This window comes from Nelumbo lutea, chromosome 7 (assembly GCF_056320005.1).
Source record: "Nelumbo lutea isolate HS-2025 chromosome 7, American lotus-T2T, whole genome shotgun sequence".
Taxonomy (NCBI): Eukaryota; Viridiplantae; Streptophyta; class Magnoliopsida; order Proteales; family Nelumbonaceae; genus Nelumbo; species Nelumbo lutea.
In genome coordinates, this window is record NC_142690.1 from 47,312,969 (window position 1) to 47,335,000 (window position 22,032).

At 40.6% G+C, this 22,032-nt stretch overlaps 1 protein-coding gene across 1 annotated transcript in view; it reads right to left on the reverse strand.

The window, feature by feature from the left end:
* Positions 1 to 436: 436 nt before the first annotated feature.
* LOC148846277 (anaphase-promoting complex subunit) overlaps positions 437 to 22,032 on the reverse strand; it is an 89,738-nt gene continuing 68,142 nt past the window's right edge. Inside the window, exons 16-20 of the mRNA XM_088952878.1 lie at positions 22,026 to 22,032; positions 20,622 to 20,720; positions 19,745 to 20,009; positions 1,871 to 1,938; positions 437 to 837 (exon numbers count right to left, since the gene is read on the reverse strand). The exon at positions 22,026 to 22,032 is cut by the window's right edge and continues 135 nt beyond it. Of these exons, the coding sequence (XP_088809004.1) occupies positions 670 to 837; positions 1,871 to 1,938; positions 19,745 to 20,009; positions 20,622 to 20,720; positions 22,026 to 22,032 (607 nt within the window). The 3' untranslated portion in view covers positions 437 to 669. The remainder of the gene's footprint in view (positions 838 to 1,870; positions 1,939 to 19,744; positions 20,010 to 20,621; positions 20,721 to 22,025) is intronic.

The following is a 22,032-nucleotide window of genomic DNA, read 5'->3' on the forward strand; positions in this document are numbered from 1 at the left end:
AGGACTTTAACATGGATTTTTATGCCGGTTTTATTAATTTTTGCCTTAATTTAGCTTAATGCTAAGAATAAGTTTCAGGGATAATTAATCCAAGAGAATGAAGGTTCTGTGGCCATGTCTACATGATATGATATACTTCGTTCTGTTTTCAGTAAATTTGCAATTTTTTGCGAACCTCTTTTCAATAATTTGAACCTTTCACTTCATATTTTCCTTCCGGCTATGCATGCACATTTGTTGATGCATGTTCATCGAATTTTAGAAACTTTTCAAATTTGTTACTCGTGCTGTCAAAGTGTCAAATGTCAACCCCTTTCCACGCCATAATCTTCGCTGATTGTAGTTGGGGCTATTTAAGCTTGGAAATGATTGCCATAGTTGCCCTTGTTTTAAAACAAAACATTCATTAAACAAAACAAAAAGAGAAGATAGAAGCTTCTTTACCAAAACAAGTATTTAATTCATTTTCTCAATTTTAGGTCAATATTACAGAAGATTACTTACAACAAATTTTGATACCGAGGGTCAAATTTTCATTTGACCTTTTTTTTTTTATTCTAACTAGCAATACCCACCCACCACCAAAATAAAAAATAAAAAAGAGACTAAGAAATAAAAACAAAAATAGAAAGGCAATAAGAACTCCATAAGTTAAATATGTTGGTTTCATTATGTCGAGTAACTATCCAACAATAGGCCCTCATCATCCTTTGGATTTTCAAGAGCAATCACATGCTCCTTAAATGAAGATGCAGCACTTTCTCTTTCTTCTAGTTGTCCAAGTCTGTCAAAGATGAGGGCCATCAAATAGAAGGCTTCGGCGGCCAACTCATGATACTGCATTACATCAGCAATGTTTGTATCATCAACAATCATTATCCAAAAAACCAAAACGGATGCATATAGACATTATGTAAAGAACAAAAGATACTTCATATACAAATGATCGACAAATTCACGTTAATATAAAGAAAAGGAATCTATCCATCTACACATAACGATGAACAAGTGAGCTAATTGGTGTAAGTTCTGATTTGACAGCAGGAGAAACACACACACCCTATGTGGGATCTTATATGTTGGGAATTTCTACCCCTCGTGTAGGATTGTTCTACATTTACCAACATTGCAATCAGCACTTGCAACTCAGACTTCCTGGGGTGCAAATCGGATACCTAATCTGAACAATTTATACTCCATTGGGCTCCAATCCTTCAACTTGCCAAGAAAGACTTAACCCAATTTTCATCCAAAGACTAAATCCATGATGTAATATTTATCCTGTTTTTTTTTTATTCTTTTCCTTTGCTTTTTTGATTTTGGGAATGTGGCTTTATCTTCAACAGGGACAAGGTGCTAAATGCCAGAAGCCAACTGGTATATTGCAGTCTGCCATTATATGGAACTCATGCCTCAAAGCAAGATTCGCGAGGCAACCAACTCAACTACACTACTACAGGGTGATTGACCTCTTGTGATTCAAAAGCAAAGGTATTTTGATGGCAGTCTGGAAAGAGCAAAATTTAAATGTGCTCCATCCCAGTAACGGCAGGAATCACACACAAATGGGTTTTGACAATATGCGTGGATTTGGAACCTTAATGCTATGTACTTCGTAACAATTGCTCATGCTACAATTATTTGAATGCAGGGTTTTAGGCAACAAAACTGATAAAAAGGGCAGATGTACATATGGAAACTAAGATGTATTTTATCCTTTTGTAGTTCGTAAGTTATCAAGAATTAACATTTATACACTAATGCAAATTCCAGCATTAACAAAGTCTATCCACTATTTGGACTGGCAGTTTTACCATCTTTAGTACAAAACCCACTTGATCAAAACTAGATAGATATCCAAGCAGCTTACCTCTAAAACTTCAAGCTCCTCAGAAGCTTGCCTCAACGAATCCAGAACCACCTCAGAATCTTCCAAAACTGAAGCAAAAAATTTCACATGGGATTATAATAGAATGTCAGAACTTGACAAATGGGATAATTTTAGGTATAACCATTATCTAATGCATTGTCCCAATGACTGGTCACTGGGCTGGGCTACAAGGTTCCTATTTAATTCTATCCAGTAATATGCTTTAATTGCAAATCACATGAGCTTGAATGATGAGGTTTAGCATTAGTAAATAGACATTTACACTCAGCAAGAATTCCATGACAGAGACATTACCAGCACGGTAGCTGTCACTTCCAAATACCAGATTTAAAATTCAAATACAGATTTTGCCAAAGTAGTGATGATGAATTCTAGCACCGAGTAGACACTTGCTAGTAGCAAGAATTCCATGCTATATGATGAGCAACTGTTCAAAATAAGCTCAAACATCTTCATTTGCATTATTGTATATAGTAGTCGATCAAGACTACAATCAGTCTTGAATCCGAAAGTAAAAGAAAAGATTTCAGAAGAAGAAAAGAAGAAAAGAGGGAGAAAAGCAGAAGCACACGAAAGATTTTAGAAAAAAATGAGAGAAAGGGTCGAATTGTTCTGATCTGCCAACCCACTCTTAATATTTATATGTTTACTAATTGTAAAAAGGCTGAATTGCCCTTTTTGCTTACATGGCAAATAAACTAATAATAAAGCTGAAGTAACAAGTTGTAACAACAAAAACTGAAATAACTACCAACTAACACTGACATAACTAACAAAGAATACATGCTGTGCTGCCATACGAACACAGTGGGGACCACAGCCGTGGGGTCCACATCAATGTTCTCTACACTCCCCCTCAAGTTAGGAATAGATATTTGTCATTCCCAACTTGCATAGGTCTGCCTCTAACTTCTTCCTTGTAACAGCCTTGGTGAGAAGATCTGTGAGCTACATGCTGGAGGTGATATACGGGAGACACACTTCTTGAGATGAAACCCTTTCTCTGACAAAATGTCGATCAACTTCGATATGCTTAGTTCTGTCATGTTGTACCGGATTGTGAGCTATATTAATAGCGGCCTGATTATCACAATACAACATTAAGGGCTTCTCATAATCAATGCCTAACACTTCAAGTAATGACTTCAGCCATAGGATTTCAGCCACACCATTAACCATCGATCTATATTCAGCTTCAGCACTAGAACGAGAAACAACACTTCGTTTCTTACTCCTCCAAGAGGCAAGGTTACCTCCTACAAAGGCACAATATCCACAGGTAGACCTCCTGTCATCAGCACTCCCAACCCAATCAGCATTTGTATAGAAGTCTATCTTCATGTGATCATTATTCTTAAATAATATACCTCTACCTGAGCATCTCTTCAAGTATGCTAATATTCTCTCAATTGCAAGGAGGTGAGTAGTTCTAGGAGAATGCATGTATTGACTGACAACGCTGACTGTATAACTGATGTCTGGTCGTGTGAGACAAAGATAGAGGAGTTTTCCAACCAACCGTTGGAACATAGCTTTGTCTTCAAGAGGCTCTCCACCCTCTGCACTGATCTTGTGATTCTGTTCAATGAGTGTATCTGCAGGTTTAACACCCAACTTTCCAATTTCTGCTAATAGATCTAGAGCATACTTCCTTTGAGAAATAAAGATCCCGTGTTTAGATCTAGCAACCTCAATACCTAATAAGTATCGTAGCTCACCCAAATCTTTCACCTCAAACTCTTGATGGAGTTGTTTAAGGGACCCAATCTCACTGTTATTATTCCCTGTCACCACAATATCATCCACATATACAGTAAGCAAGGTCAAAGAAGAGTCCACTCTTTTAATGAACAATGTATGGTCTGACTAGGCCTGTACATAGCCGAATTTTTCAAGGGCTTGTCTGAATCTATCAAACCAAGCTCTGGGGGACTGCTTTAGTCCATACAAGGCTTTATTCAGCCGACAAAACTTCTTACCTGTCTCTGCATCATAAAATCTAGGAGGTAATTGCATGTAGACTTCTTCCTATAAGTCTTCATTTAGGAAGGCATTTTTAACATCCATCTGGAACAAGGGCCAAGAATAACTGGCTACAAGGGCTAACAAAACTCGAATAGTGGTCATCTTTGCCACTGGAGCAAAAGTCTCCAAGTAGTCTATACCATAACTCTGAGTAAATCCTTTTGCAACTAACCGGGCTTTATAACTTTCAATGGAACCATCAGCATTATGTTTCACGATAAATACCCATCTACATCCAACTGGTTTCTTTCCTTTGGGCTGGTCAACTAACTCCCAAGTATTATTCCTTAAAAGGGCATCCATTTCAACCTTCATTGCATCTTTCCACTCAAGAACTAACAAGGCTTCCTGCACTGTTCTGGGAATAGGAATATCAGCAATGGATGTGAGAAAGGACTTGTAAGAGGGAGACACGCGATCGTAGGACAAAAATTGGGAAATGCAGTGAGCTGTGGATGTGGTGCAACGCCGTTCCCCTCTACGAACTGCAATAGAGAGGTCAAGGTCATCCAAAGAAGGTAAAGTAGCAACAGTGGAAGGTATCTCAGTGGGACCTGGATATGATAAAAGGATTGTAGTACCTGAATCTGGATCCGCAGAAGGAACTGGAGCTAGTTTGGACTACTAATGACCAAAATCAACTTGCCTCCACCGCTTGTAATAGACTTTCAACTCCTGATACCTCTGACAATCCTCCCCAGTACATCCCTCATCACTCAATGGAATGGGTAAAGGAACTTCTGATGAGTTAACCCCACTCTCACAAACCCCATTCTCACTACTTTCCACATGAGGAGAAACCCTAGGGTAATAAGGTACCTCCTCAAAGAAAGTAACATTCATCGAGACAAATCTCCTCTCAGAAGTAGGTTCATAACAACAATAACCCTTTTGAGTTTGTGCATAACCGAGAAAAATGCATTTGGAGGCCTTAGGGTCAAATTTGGAACGATGAGGTCCAAGAATCTGAACAAAGCAAGTGCAACCAAAGGTTTTAAGGGGAACAGTAAATAATTCTTCATCGGGGTATAGAAGGGTAAATGTAGGCTTCAAGTCCAGAACTCGTGAAGGAACTCAATTAATGAGATACACTGCTGTAAGAATAGCATCGCCCCAAAAACGGATAGGCACATTGGAGGTAAGCATAATGCTTGTAGCCACCTCCGATATGTGCCTATTCTTCCTCTCGGAAACCCCATTCTGTTGTGGTGTATAAGGACAAGTAGTCTGGTGAATAATCCCATGATCAAGTAGGTAAGAGGCCAGTGGCTTGGTAAAGTATTCTTTCGCATTATCAGATCTGAGGATTTTGATTTTGACCCCAAACTGGGTTAAAATCATCTGATGAAAGGTCTAGGTCAGAGCAGGAACCTCATCTCGAGAACGCATAAGGTAAACCCAAAAAAACGGGTATAGTCCTTGTTGAAATTCGACCAGCCCTACAATTCTGTCTTGTTCGTTGACTATAAAGTGAACAGCAAGAAGTAGAAGTAGGAGAGAAAAGAAGAAGAGAGAAAAGAGAGAAGGTCTAGTTCAAATTAGAGAAAAAGATGTCCCTAGATTCGGCCAGACCTGTTATTATATTATTAACTTATTGGAAAAGACTTAAGTACCCTTATTTAAGTAAGAGGCATTCGAACTAACATAACAGTACACATCAACATTCTCAACAAGTGCAAAGACCAAAATACCCCTTCACTAACACCACTAACACTCCCCCTAAAGCTGGTGAGTATAATCCCAGCTTGTTGCATATGTAGTCCACTCTCCCCCGACTCAAACCTTTTGTAAACAAGTCTGCCCACTGGTTTCCCGTACTAACATATGCAGTTTCTATCACTCCATTTAGCACCTTCTCTCTCACAAAATGACAGTCAACTTCGATGTGCTTGGTTCTTTCATGAAACTGTTAGATAGTTTTGTATGCCCTTAGCTTCAATCAAAATTGATGTACTTTATGAGTTTATTGTAAATGAATAAAAGTGCATATTTGATTCATGTTCCCTTGGTATGTTTCTGTGTAATACCCTTAAACTGGACACTTATTGAGACTCGTGTTAGTTTAGAATGTTCACAGCCAGTGGGTCGGTCTGGGGAGACCTATCCTGACAAGGCTAACACTGTGGTGCCACCAAGTCGGTTGGGGTGGCTTGTCTCAGCTACCGGGGTGAGACCCTAGGCACATACAGTGTGGGATTAATTGAATCTTTGAACTGGACCAGATTTCAGTATTGCCCTGGACCTTGGAGATTGATGGGCAAAACTGGAAAGTTGCACCCGACCCCTAGACTCGATTATGATACTGCACTAGGTGTCGGATCGGGCTGTCTTTGATGTACCAATCAGTGAGATCCTTAGCGGGGGTCAAAACCTGGGTATGTTGGGACAATCCAGGAATTCATCTGAGTGGGTGATCATAGTGACAGGATCAGCTCCTTTGTCGGACAAAGGTAATGATCGGGGATGCACTCTCACTGTTGGAAACCAAGACTGCCGGCAGCCGATTTCAACCGTTGAGATTTGTTTTGCAAAGTATATTTTATATATGAGATATAAAAGTATATATATTATGGTTTCTAAAATGTTTGCAAAAAGGTTTTAATTCCCGGGATCCATATAAGTGGAGAGTGCAACACTGTTCCTTGCAGCCGAGGGAGAGGTCATCTCTTGTCGGGCAGTGTATGATCATTAAGGGCTGAGAGGTTAAGTGTAAGAACATTGAGGATAATACCTGATGGGCTAATCTTGCATCTGCCCACAGTCCCTAGGTGTTACAAGGTGGCTTGGCCCAGGGACCACTTAGGGTAAGTGTTGGGCCCATAGAGCCCATTCGATGGGTTTCAGGGGGTGCACTGTCTTTAACAATGTATTCGACCAGGCGTTGTAACAAAGGCTGGGCCGAACCCATGTGGCTGATGTGTAGATCAATGCTTGGGTCCCACGCCATACAAGGAAGCCCAACTGGGCAGCATTTAGGAAGGTTGAATGAGCACATAAGCTAAATGGGCCTAAAGCCCATTTCGAACTGGGCTATTTATTTAGTTAATTAAAGGGGCGAATTCTGAGATGGATTAGCAGATAGGATAGGGTCTTAATCCTATCCACTCAGAGAGTCCAGATCTGAATGTGATTCAGATCTAGAAACCTCCTAATGGGATTAGGAGAAAGCTAATCTAATCTGCAGATAAGATAAGGGTTTATCCTTATCACTAGAAGAGAAGGCTGATCCAAATATGATTTGGATAAGAAGCTCCTAATGGGATTAGGAGCTGATCTTTTAAGTTGACAAAAAGAAGGAGGGGGCGGCAGCCTTTGGAAGAGATACATCAGATCCTCTTTAGTGCTGAAATCAAGAAGAGAGAATTCTGCACCCTACGAATACTCTCTTGCCGCCTCCCTGTTCTTGTCGCCCCGTTTGCCAGTTCGATCTCCAGTTGTGGGAGAAGTCAAGATTGGATCTTGACATCAGTTCTTTGAAAAAGGATTGAAAAGGAAGTTGTGCTCACGTAGCATTCTACTGATTCTTGCGAAGGACAGAGTTCTTGGGGAAGAACACTACTGATTCTGCTCCATCCTGCACTGCACCATCTTCAGTGGGAGCAGTCTTTGGATCCTTCCTTGGGCGTGAACACCTTCGTTGGGAGATATTACTTCTCCGTATCAGGTATAATTCTCTCCTATTCCTTTTGGTTCAGATCTGGTTCAAGAATGATCCTTGAAAATATGATTTTCTAAATAGGGAATGTGATTCCCAGTTGAAGGGAGAGAAAAATTTTTGAAATTTGCCCCTTATTCCGCAATCTTTGGGCGTCCATGGGATGGATCTCTCATCCCTTCAGAAACACGGGATTGGACAAGATATGAACCGCTGCCTGATTGTCACAATAGAGATTCATTGGAGTGCTGATGTCATATCCTATCTCCTTAGAAGGTTCCTTAGCCACACTAATTCACAAGCAGTATGTGCCATGGCCCTATATTCTGCTTCGGCACTGCTTCTTGCCATAACTGTTTGCTTCTTACTTTTCCACGTTACCAGGTTACCCCCCAAAAAGGTGCAATAGCCTGTGGTAGATCGTTTATCAGACATAGAACCTGCCCAATCAACATCAGTGTACCCTTCTACTACCAGTTTTCCACCACTACTGTACAGCAAACCACGACCAAGAGCTCCTTTCAGATACCTCACAATCCTTAGCACTGCATTCCAATGTGGGACCAAAGGTTTCTGCATGAACTGACTCACCACACTAACCGCAAATGAAATATTTGGCCGAGTAATGGTTAGATAGCTTAGTTTGCCTACAAGTCATCGGTATCTGCCAGGGTCTTCAAATACTTCACCTATATCACTGCTCAGCCTCGTATTTGTTTCCATAGGTGTCTTAGTCGGTTTAGTACCCAACAACCATGTTTCTTCCAGTAAATCAAGCACATATTTCCTCTGACACAAATTAATGCCATGCTTAGATCTTGCTACCTCTTTGCCCAAAAAGTATTTCAACTTGCCAAGGTCTTTTGTCTGAAAGTGTTCCTGTAGGAATGCCTTCAATCTATCAATGCCCATTTTATCATTCCCAGTCACAACGATATCATCCACATACACCACCAATATTATTTTGCCTGCCGAAGAGTCAAGACTGAAGACAGAATGATCAACTTGGCACTGTTTCATACCAAACTTCTTGACCACCTCACTGAACCTACCAAACCATGCTCGAGGGGACTGTTTAAGTCCATATATAGCCTTCTTAAGTCTGCATACCTTACCATCCTCCCCCTAAGCAACAAACCCTGGTGGTTGCTCCATGTAGACCTCCTCGAGCAAATCACCATGCAAAAAGGCATTTTTGATATCTAGCTGATATAAAGGCCAATCATACATAGCTGCAAGGGAGATGACGACACGAATTGACCCTATCTTAGCAACCAGGGAGAATGTCTCTGTGTAGTCAATGCCATAGGTTTGGGAGTACCCCTTTGGCAACCATTCGCACCTTCAGGCGCTCAACACGACCATCTGGCAAGTACCTAACACCATACACCCACTTACAACCGACAGCCTGCTTCCCAGGAGGAAGAGCGGTGAGGTCCCAAGTGTGATTATGATGCAGAGCAGAGAGCTCTTCTTCCATAGCACGGCACCACTCTAGAGAGGTAAGGGCTTCTTGGACATCCTTAGGAACAACCACGGAGGATAACAAAGAGATGAACTGGCGATAGGAGGCAAAGAAGTGAGTAAGTGAAACAAAATTGGAAATAGGGTGAAGGGTGCGGGTACGTTTACCTTTCAAGAAGGCAATAGGAAGATCTAGATCGGAAGCTGGTGTAGGACCTAGAGTTGGATCTGTCGATGGTGATGAAGCCGGAGAAGCTGCAACCGGTACACGCGGGCGATGTGTATACACGTGATGGATGGGTGGACGATCAACAGATGGTGGCACCATAGGCAAGGACGTAGGCATGACTGGAACCAGAGGAGGTGGATCAGCCACAGGAAGAGGAAGAGGAGGTGGTGATGTGGAGGAAGCAGCATCACCGGACCCCACGAAGAACGGAGTAGACTCGAAGAATGTAACATCAACACATACCAAGGAACGACGAAAACTGGGATGAAAACACTTGCACCCTTTCTGAGTTCGGGAATAGCCAGGGAAGATACACTTCAGGGAACGTGCATCTAACTTGTCAGTCCCGGGACCCAGATTATGAACGAAGCAGACACACCCAAATACCCGAGGAGGAAGCGGAAACGGAGACATGTTGGGGAATAAGACACTAAAAGGAGAACGACCATCAAGAATAGACGTGGGCATCCGATTAATTAAGAAACAAGATGTGACCATTGCATCGCTCCAAAAGGTTTTGGGAACATTCATGTGGTGCATGAGGGAGCGTGCCGTTTCTACAAGATGTCAGTTCTTTCTCTCAGCAACCCCATTTTGTTGCAGAGTGTAGGCATAGGAAGTTTGGTGTATAATGCCATGTTGGTCCAAGTATTCTTGAAAAGATGAAGACAAGTATTCACGACCATTATCAGAACGGAAAATTTTGATGTGAACGCCAAATTGATTGCGGATCTCGGCATAAAATTTCTGGAAGATGGCAAATAATTCACTTCTTTCTTTCATTAAATAGAGTCACGTCATTCTTGAACAATCATCAACAAAAATAACAAAATATCTGTATCCATTATATGACATCACTTTATAAGGACCCCAAACATCTAAATGAATTAAAGAAAAATGACTCGACACACGGTTATCGACCCTGGAACGAAAGGAAACACCATCGTGTCCCAAATTGACATGACTCACAATCTAAAACAAAAAGTTGACTCAATGAAGGGACTAAGGACTGCAACACTTTCAGCGAAGGATGACCAAATCTACAATGCCACTGGAGAGGAGAAATGGATGACTAAAGGGCCGTTGACGTTCTTCCACCACCATCAAGATAATACAGTCCACCGGCTTCATGCCCTCCACCAATCTTCATCCCCGTCTTGAGATCCTGAAAAACACACAAAGAGGGGTAAAATGTGATGGAGCACTTAAGGGACTTGGTCAGCTTACTAACAGACATAAGATAAAATGGAAGCTTAGGTACAAATAAAACAGAGGATAGGGATACAGGGTCTAGGTCAACATTACCAACACCACAGATAGATGATGTGGAGCCATTAGCAAGGGTAACAGATTGTGATGTTGAGCAATGGGTGAGAGATGAAAACACACCTAGAGTTCCCGTCATGTGATCGGAGGCTCCAGAGTCAATAATCCAAGAGTTGGGTGTGGATGCCAAACAAGCCATACCTAAGTGTGCAAAGGTAGTTGTGTTCTGCTACGACTTGGATTGAACAAACCTTTCATACTCATCCCGAGGAACACTCACCATCTCCTTGCTTGGACCAACTGAGGGAGTAGAAGGCATCGGGTCAGCTGACCGGTTCTCCTGTCTAGAGCTGAAATTGGTGTCACTAGTCATGGCATGGTTGACCCACGTCGAGGGAAGACCATGTAAGTCATAGCAGTAGTTAATGGCATGTCCATCCAAACCACAATGAGTACACTTCCGTGGACCCGAGCCGCATCCTCTACCACGAGCTCCCCCTGAATCTTTGCCTCCAGTACGACCACCACCACGGATATGTGTAGGTCCACCACTTCCACTCCTACCAGGCTGGGCTCCTCGAGCCCCACTTCTACCACCTCGACCTCTCGATACTGCAAATGCTGATTTATCTGAGACATTAGAATCCATAGATCCAATGGAAGCCCTCCGAAGACGAGCAAACACCTCCTCTAAAGATGGAAGAGCAAATCCCCCTAATATCTGGGCTCGTACTGGTTCATACTCAGACTTCAGCCCCACCAGAAACTGTGTCACATCAAGCTGCTCTCACTGTTGCTGTTGAACTTTGACATCAAAAGTGAGAGGATGATAGACCTTTATCTCATTACGGATATTTCTCACACTGGCATTGTACTCCTCAAGGCTCTGATTTCCCTGTTGTAGATTGAAGTATTCCTGATACAGTTGATATACCCTAGTGGTATTATCCTGACCTGAATACAGTTTCTTAGCATGATCCCACACCTCTTTGGATGTGTCAAGAAACATGAAGTTCACACTAATTCTGGGTTCCATACTGTTCCACAACCATGTGATGATTTGTGCATCTTCCTGTTCCCAGTCTTCATACTCCTGAGAATTAGCGGGGGGTTTCTCCTCTCTTATGTGCTTCACTTTCTTCTTCGCCTTCAGAAAAACCTCTACAGACTTGGCCCAAGGGACATAGTTCTCTCCATTCAGTTTAATGGAGGTCATTTGGACATTTAGGTAGTCAGTAGATATCATGACACTAGGTTTACTATCACTGTTATCTGCCATTGCCGAACTCCCTTATCACTGAATTCTGAGCACTACACACTACACACTACACACAAACACTTCACCGAAATCTGCACACTGATTTCAACAGTAATAAATGCTGAGAACTGCAACACCACAAACCCTACTCACTGAAATCTGCACCCTGATTTCAGCAATATTAAATGCTGAAAACTGCAACACCACAAACCCTACTCACCGAAGTCTGCACACTAATTTCAGCAATATTAAATGCTGAAAACCACACTTGTAACACCACAAACCCCAATCCACAGCTACCGGAAGTTTCACCATTAAGTAGACACTATTGCCCTTCGAATCACACACAAACCAGAATAAACCCTAGCATAAACCCTAGCATACTGCAATCTGAAAACCCATCATACAAATTGTACTACACCTCTCATGTATTCCATAACAGAAAATATGCATAAAAAAAACATTACCTCATCGCCTGAAGGTCAACCACACGAATGACTAAGACACCACTGCACCACACGTACCAGCCCTAATTAGGGCTTAGAAACCACAGCAACCAATCACCAACGACACAATCGGAGGCATAGGAACCTCCAAGGGAAGAGGGCGATCACTCCTTTTCAGCCCTTTTCCCAGTCTCCAACTCACAGCTGAGAAACCCAAGAGAAACCCTAGTTCGAATGCGCAGAAGACAAAATTCTAGCAAGTCTGATTTGTTCAATGTGGCTTTAATACCATGTTGAAGTTCGACTTGCCCTAGAATTCTGTCTTGTTCGTTGACTGTAAAGTAAAGTGAACAGCAAGAAGTAGAAGTAGGAGAGAAAAGAAGAAGAGAGAAGGTCTGATTCAAATTAGAGAAAAAGATGTCCCTAGATTCGGTCAGACCTGTTATTATATTATTAACTTATTGGAAAAGACTTAAGTGCCCTTATTTAAGTAAGAGGCACTCGAACTAACATAACAGTACACGTCAACATTCTCAACAAGTGCAAAGACCAAATACCCCTTCACTAACACCACTAACAGTCATCAACAAACAACAAGAAATATTTGTACCCCCCCATAGAAGGGATGTGATACGGGCCCCAAACATCAATGTGCACAACATCAAAAGAATTATTACTTATTTTATTACTCAAGGAATAAGATGTTCTACAATGCTTTGCAAGTTCACAACTCTCACATCTCAAATTTGACATCTGAACAAACTCAAACAAATTAGGAAACAAACTCTTCAAAGACCAAAAGGATAAATGACCTAATTGGTTATGCCAAAGCATAACTGGACTAACAGACTGAGAAACAAAATATTTCTTATCTTCATGATCTTTCCAATGAGAACTCTCTCCAGCAGATAGATCCCATTCGTCTCACGGCCAGTCCCAATCACCTTCCTTGTCTCCAAGTCCTGAAAAACACATCGGTCAGGGAAGAAGGCTACTGAACAGTTCTGATGTTTTGTAATACTACTGACTGAAAGCAAGCTAGTATCAAACTTAGGAACATGCAAAACTGAGGATAAGGAAATGGTATTAGACAACTTGATGTCTCCCTTGCCAGAAATGGGAACAAGGGAACCATTAGCAATGGACACTTTATCTCTACCAGAAGATAAGTGATAGGTAGTGAACAGTGATGGCAAGCTAGTCATATGGTCAGATGCACTTGAGTCTATTACCCAACAACGTTCAGTGTTACCTGGAGCTGAAACAGGGTAAGCTGAGGCATGGGTACCTAAGTGAGCAAAGGTTGATGTGGAAGGAGCTGATGATGACTGAGATGATTGAGCTGAATTCCCAACTTCCTTTTCCAACTGTGTTAGGGCAGCCCGAACAGCAGCTAAGGTGTCTAGAGGCGTGCCTTTTGTGCTCGATGAGGATGCAGAATCAGTATTACAACCATATGGGCATTACCCCTTTTGTTCCTCAGTTTTGTTGGGACTAGATGAGGGTGCAACTTCCAACATGTGTCTTTAGTATGCTTAGGTTTCTTGCAATGTTCACACACTACATCCCGCTTATCTTCCTTCTTTATATCCCTTTCTATATCACCCCCAGACTTAGGTTTAACTGCTGCCAAGGCTGGTGGGAAGGGCTGATGCTACATCATAACCTTTCTCCTAGTCTCTTCACTATGCATCAATGAGTAGGCTTGAGATAAGGTCACATTGTCCCTTGTTAGTATTTGTTGTCTCACAATATCATAATCAGAATTCGAACCAGCTAGGGATTCAAAAACCCTATTAGTCTCCACTTGCTTTCTATGAGTCTGTGCATCCTTCTGACTTTCCCACTCAAGTGTTTCTAGATGGCCAATTTCATGCCACAAAGATTTCAAAATAGAAAAGTAAACGGAGACTAGTTTCTCTCCTTGCTTGAGGTTATTAACCTCACACTTCAATTCATAGGTCCTATCAACATTAAGGAGTTGGGAGTAGGTTTCTTTCATGACATCCTAGATTTCCTTGGCTGTTTTTGCCCACAAATAGTTTCGGCTGATATGTGGCTGCATAGAGTTGCACAACCATGCCATAACCAAGTAGTTCTCCTGAACCCATTTGGTATACATTTGGTCCTCCTTAGATGGTTCTTTTCACATCTCCCAATAGGTAGCTATGTTTTCCTCTACCCCCAATAACCATCATGGCCGATTGGGCCCATTCTAAGTAGTTGGATCCATCAAACCTCACAGTTGTAATCTGAAATGCATTCTCAAAAATTACCAGAATTGCTAGTCCCAAAAGCACCTTCCCCTTGATTCTTGAACTCCATTCTTGGTTAAGAATTAGCAATCAAAAACTTTTGAAGCTACTGTAATAGGTAACAACACCTAAGCAACTGATAACAACCGACCTAGGTCTTCCACAAACAAGAGGAAAACAGAATTTTGTATGAACCGATCTGAAACCAATCGACAGTTCTGAATTTTTAGGGTGAACCCAGTTCATATCTGATCTAAAACCAATCGACAGTTCTAAATTTTAGGGTTTTTTCTCAAAACCCTAAAGAGAAAAAAAATTTCAGCCTCACCTCTTAGAATAGACCAAGATGGTTCTTTCAAGGTTGTTCTCAAGCAAAACTTGCTTTGTGAAAGAAGATCTCTGGCCGCCGCCTTCTGTATGATGTGAAACCCTAATCTTGGGGATCCGAAGCCTTTTCTAATTCTTCCTGACTACTGGAACTCTCCCAACCCTCTACAATCTTCTTAGTAGTAGCCATACACTACTAGTAGCCTCCAAGAATCAGTCGATCCTCCTTCTTAGTCTCCCAGCCCTAGGCAACTCTCATGTAGTTGGTTGAATCAGACTCACATGAGAAACCCTAATCCTTGCTCTAATACCAAGTAGTCTATCAAGACTACAATTAGTCTTGAATCCGAAAGTAAAAGAAAAGATTTCAGAAGAAGAAAAGAAGAAAAGAGGGAGAAAAGGAGAAGCACATGAAGGGTTTTAGAAAAAAGGAGAGAGAGGGTCGAATTGTTTTGATCTACCGACCCGCTCTTAATATTTATATGTTTACTAATTGTAAAAAGGTTGTAACAACAAAAACACAGTGGGGACCACCACCATGGGGTCCACATCAATGTTCTTTACACCAAGCAATTGTGCCAAAGCATAATCTGGTTCACTGACTCTAACCCACTACTACTGTTGCTGCTAACATGATGGCCCTGATGTCTCGGAATCTCATCCAGAAGGTAGACTCCATTCACGTCACGACCACTCCCAATCATCTTCTTTGACTCCAGATCCTACAAAACACAATTACCAGGAAGAAAGGTCACGGAACAATTCAATTTTTTTGTCAAAGAACTAACAGACAGTAGATTGGTATCATTGGTCACTCTGACTGTCCCCCTCCCAACAATGGGCATATGTGAACCATTTACTGTAGAGACTCTGTCTCTACCAGAGCACAACTGATAGGAACTGAAAATGGTAGGGGCATTAGTCATATGCTCAGATGCTCCTAAGTCTATAATCCAAGGAGGTCCCTCCTTACCTAAAGTGGATGCAAGATTTGCAGTTGCATATGAACTACCTGTATGTGCAAAGGAAGTGGTGTAGTTGGCTCCTGCATTCTGCTATCCATCTAGAAGGCTAGAGCCAGGTGAATCTTTCTTACTCATAAGCTGTCCAAACCTCTCCAATTCTGTTGTCACTGTTGCTACTGCAATGGATTAGCAATCAGTTTGGGAAAGAGGGGCTGAAGAGTATCCTGTAGTGGCTACATTTGCATTTGCCCTCTTGTTTCTTATCCGAGCAGGCATAAGATTTAGATGAAGCTTCCAACAAGTGTCCCTGGTATGCTTAGGCTTCTTGCAATAACCACACACCAAGTCCATTTTATCTTCCCTTCTAGTCTCACTACTCCCCCTGTCTCCATTCGACTTAGATTCCGACTAGTCAATCCCAGGCTGTCTCATCATTACATTCCTCCTACTCTCCTCTCCAAAGACAAAAGGCATAGGCCTGAGAGAGTGTCACACCCTCCCTAAAAAGAATATGCTACCTAGCAATGTCAAATTCAGGGTTCAGCCCTGCCAAGAACTCAAAAACCCTATTCCTCTCTACCAGTCTGTGATAAGTTGCTGCATCATTTACACTTTGTCTCCCTGTTTCATACTTATCGCCTGATTTCTTAACTAATAGGCTCTGGCTTCATTTTGCTTCTGAGAGTAGGTTTCAATCACTCCATCCCAGATCTCCTTAGCAGTATTAGCCCATAGAAAATTTTTTGCGATGTGAGGTAACATAGAATTACACAACCAGGACATTACCATGTAATTCTCTTGCACCTATCGAGAAGAGTCTGTATCAGGTTTCTTCTCCCCAGTGAGATACCCTAATTTTCCACGGGCACCAATAGCCAACTTAGTAGATTATGCCCACTCCAAGTAATTTGTACCATCAAGTTTTACTATAGTAATGGTCCCAAACCCAAAAATATCACTACTACCTCCAAGACCCAGTCCCATAGTACCGATAGATTTCATCTCGGTATTCCAACCCTCCATCTTACTTCTAAAAGTTCAACAATAAGAAAAAATAGATTGGGGACCTTCAAAAAACAATTTAATATCACACACACAGAAACCAACCTTTCAGGAAGAAGAAAACCCTAGCTTGAGGGAAATCTCTCTCCTCCCCACGCCTTCCAACAGAGAGGAGTGAATCGATCACTCCAGGAGGCTCAGAAAAATCCAGAAACCAAACCGCACTCTTTTCTGGGACTCTTCCCCATACTTCAGTTCTTGATTTTGATGCCAAACAGTAGATCACCTTCCTGATGACTAGATCCCACCAAAAAATCCAAGAACTGGGCAATCTATAGCAGATCGATCAGCCCTTTACTACTTCATGCAGTCGGCTGATCTAGGGCTGCATGAGAATGCTTCAAGAAACCCTAACCGATGCTTCGATACCAAGTAGAAATCTACTGAATTAAAAAATATGAAAGAAAAGTAGTTTCTTGAAGAGAGGAGAAGAAGAGAAGAAGAGAAGTTGAAAAGAAAAGAGAGCAATAATCTGGCCGCCCCCCTTCACTTATTATTTATACTAAAATAATAGAACAGTAAAAAACAACTATGCCCTTATAGGCGGCAAACATAAAACAGCATATATAACACTCAAAAACATAATAAAATTTGGACTCACATAACTACTGTGGTCCCCACCTCCTATCTAACAGCTAACATAAAACATCTACTCAGACAAACATCATAAAACTGATTAATCTTCAATACAATTCTTCCCTCAAGGAGATTCCAAAGCCAGCTGATTCTCAGTAGCTGAGAATTACATTACAACCAGAGTCCCTGACCAGTCCTCCCACTCCAAAGGGACTCCAATCCACCATCCATGATCCATCAATGTCCCTGACCACTCCTCCCACTCCAGAGAGGCTCCAATCCAGCACCCATCGAAGTTTAATTTGTAGCTTTCTTCTCCAGTTGGGCCCCAATTCACCATCCTTTGTTGTACCCTGTTGTTAAAATTCACAATAAAGTTCCTACCTCTTAGCAGATCATTCAGATTTACCCCATTTAAATCTTTGTTGATCTGATCCCAGTGAGCACCCCTTACAGTTTTTAAGTTCAATCATCTCCTCCACTTTTCTGTCATTCCTTTCACACCACAAATCCCATACACTGCCCCTCACACATTGCCACCAAGTTTTCTTTCTTCGTGTAGTGCAGCTCAAAAGGTGTGGCCTAAAAAGGTCCGCCACATTAGAGGGTGCTGTCCACACTTCTCCCACCAAAGAGAAAAAGTGTTGCCAAATCTTAGAAGCATAGGAGCACTGAAAAAAAATACGGTTGGTACTCTCCCCATTCTTCTAGCAAAGGACACAAACATGGGGGGAAAGGGACCAATTTTTACACTTCCTTTGGAGTCTATCACAGGTATTCAATATTTGCTTAGCAGTGTCTCAACAAAAAACCTTTTATTTTAGGAGGAATTTGATTGGATAACAATTCATTAGCAGGTAAAGACAGGTTTTCATCTTGGTTCACAAGGACCTTAAAAAAAGGAAGAACTGAAGCTGCCTTTAATAGACAGGACCCAAACTCTCTCATCAACGGCCAAAAAGGTTAGAACAAGGTGTTGAAGTAAATTGATCAAAGGAATCAGCTCAATTTTTTCAAGGTCTCTTAATGGTCTTTTAAACCCAAGTCCCAAACCAAATCAGTTTCATTAAAAGAAAACAAATCAGCAATGGTTCTGTTTTTGAAAACTACAACCTATAAATTCCTGGGAACAAATGTCAGACACCCATCAACATGGCCAATACACCATACCTCTGTTCAATTTTATTTTCACATGGTATGAATGCTTTTCATTTTGTGAAAGATGTTTTTATCCATGTATCTATGAACTCTTATATGTAATAAAAGAAATGTAAATGCCCCAAAGCATCCAATTTTTCAGTTCAAATATATAGAGCTATATCACCAACTAATTTGACATATTCACATACTCGTTATATTTTATTTGTTTTATAGTTTTCATTGATTACCATATAAGTATAATTTGAGAAACTAATAGATATGCATGTGTATATAAAGTAGGAAATATAAAGGGATAGATTAATGTCATATAATCATATAGATACAAGAATAGGGCATAACGCCATATATACAGTCATAGATACAGACACACACCAAATGGCTTCACCAACATGCAACTTCAAAGGCTATAAAGATTATCCAATTCCCATCATCTATGCCAGCCGGGCCATGTCTTCATGGTCAAGGTAGGGTATCTCACGCAGGAAGCTTAATTTTCTGTAGTTTTGCCCTAGCATGGAAAAGCAGGGTTTGAAGGGACGAGTAGATTGATGAAATTTCACAGACCACCCCATCCCCATGCTCTGTGCCAAGTCCCATCTCCATAGTTGAATTACGGCAACCATAAAATGAAGCATAAGATGCCATTTGTACACTGGTTCTAGATGGAATCATGGGCAATGGAGACGTTAATTATATGGTCCAGACCACCAAACCGAACCAAAAGCAAGCTGAAATTGGCAGTTTGGTGTGGTTCGGTTTCCTGAATTGAATTATATATATAAACTCTCAAAACCACATTTGATGATTAATGGAATTGGGATTAGGGTCATATAAATATATCATTTTAACCAAACTTGATGCTTACATAGTATACCAACGATGATGATTCAATGATTTTATGGTGACTAAAAGTCTATATTTGTTATTCATGCAGGCATATATGTTGTTTGGCTTTCTAATTGGGTTAAGCCCAATAGAATGGCCCAAACTGTATTAGAAAGTGCACCAAACCATAAGAAAATAGTTTTTGGTTTAGTCTGAGATCTCCAAACTGCACCGAACCAGACTGTGAACACCCAAATGGGCAAGAAGGATTTGCAAGAAAGGGTAGGTCTTCCTAACGTTGCTCAAATGTTTAAACAAAAAAAAAAAACAATGCCAAACCTGAAAAGTTTGGATCTGATAGATAGCATTTTGCCTCTGCAATGAAAGCCCGTGCACGCAGCTCCAAACCTCCATGACCAAGAATCATTGGCAGAGCTCGATGTATAAGAGTTTTTGCTCGTTTTGCATGGTTTGATCCAAGAGAGAGCCACAATTCGGCAAGCGTCAGAGTTGCAGAAGCTTCAAGAAGATCCAAATTAAATGATTGGCAAAATGAAAGGCTTGCCAGCACATAAGGAAGGCCCAAGACAGCATTTCCTGATTTCTGGTTAGTAAAAAAGACACATGTTATCTTACAAGGAATTTCAGTATTTCCTTTAGATAAAATGGATTCTTTATTACAAATTAAACATGATTTATTTCCCAAGTTAAATTAGAATCCCAATCCAAATTTACCACATGAGTGGTGGATATTGAACAAATAATGGGTGCAATTGCCCCGTACTTACTATGGAGTGGTTACTACCTAGTTATCTTATAAAGCATGGCCTTACAGATGCCCCATATGGCCATATCCAAATGTCTGAGCTAGGTGAGAACTGAAACTCAGACTCATAGCCAGGTAATAACCTAAATACCAGAAAATCAAAGAAATAAAAGAGCAACATGCCAAAACGGTCACAACCATCTAAGGATGTAGAAACAGGCTACAAAAGAAGTCTATGATAAGATGGCAGTGGAGTGAGTCAGTACGCTCTGCCACAGGTTTTATAGGTGGGATCCATGAAATGGTTATCAATATCAAGTCCTGTAACTTTATCCTGCACGTACACATGACCACTACACTGCTGGTACACCTTTCTTCATGAAGGCAAGATCAAATTTATTCTTAATTTCATATTGTTGATATATAATTAAACTGGCAAACGATGGATACCTTGTGAATCTCTGCAAGAAAGAGAAGAACAGTAGCATTCTCAACCTGCAGATTGAATTTGTAACACATGCAGAAGAGATAATGTGCCACAGCTGCTGCCTGCAGGAAACAGTCCAGAACAGATGATACAATATTGACAGAAGAGAGGGGGGGGGGGGGGGCACCATTGGTGCAGCAGCTTGTTTTATCAAAACAGAACAAGATTCCACAAGGTTCAACCTCCAAGGGAAAAAGTGATGACCTCCCTGGTTGGAGAGAGTTCAAGTTCCATGCTTTTACCAATGAAAAATAAAACTAAAAGCATAATAACAATGCATCCTGAACACCACTGGTGCGGTTTGTTTTATCAACAAATTGATAAACATAAAGCAAAACAGGTTAGATTCCACAAGGTAAAACCTCCAGGGGAATAAATGATTACCACTAGGGGTGTAAATGGATCGAATCCGAATCGGATCAAGCAATATCCAAATTCAAATCCGATTAGAAAATTCAATATCCAAGTTCAATTCAATATCCAACGGATTTTGAAAATTAATATCCGAATTCAAATCCAATTAAATATCCGAATGTTCAATTCAAACTCAAATTCGATTATTAATTACTTTAGGTCATTAATAAATATATAAAATAAATATTTTATTCATATAAAGTATACAAATATATAAATTATTCATATAATTTAATTATTATATATAAATTATATTAGGCATTTAAATATTTTATATATTATATATAAGAATTAAATAATCAGTCAAATTCAGACATTTATTGAATTGAATCAGGCTGTATCCGAATTAGACCGATTAGATATTCGAATTATCCGAATCCAATTCAACTATGTCAAATCTCGAATTCAAAAACGGATTTTCAAATACCGTTGACACCCCCCTGGTTGGAGATATTTCAAGTTCCATGCTTTTGCCAATCTAGACTAAGAGGCCAAAAAATTTGAAGCCAGCCCTTAAGTTAAAAGGCCAAACAAGCAATATGAGAGAAAATGCCTACAGATTGGGTTGCACAAAAAGACATGTGTTAGGTGTATGTTGCTTCATCGTGATCAGGTAGACAAGTAAAATAAAACTAAGAACATAATAACAATCCATCCTGAAGAGGCAATGAGAAAATACTTCTAGAAACATGCATTACAGTTAAGAATCAAAAGAATTAGGAATACCAGGACATGTTTATACAGAATTTGTGGCATTTCATGAAGCCTTATAGACTATATCTTATTTTATCCTCCCAATACCAAAACAATAGAAAATGTTTGTATCCAACTATATAATTATTTATAGAAGCATGCTATATAAATGCAATGCTTAGAGTTCAGATGCAATTATGGCATAACATATGTTATAAAACTGCTAAAGACCAAAAATTCCAGTAAAAATAAAATAAAACCTGGCTA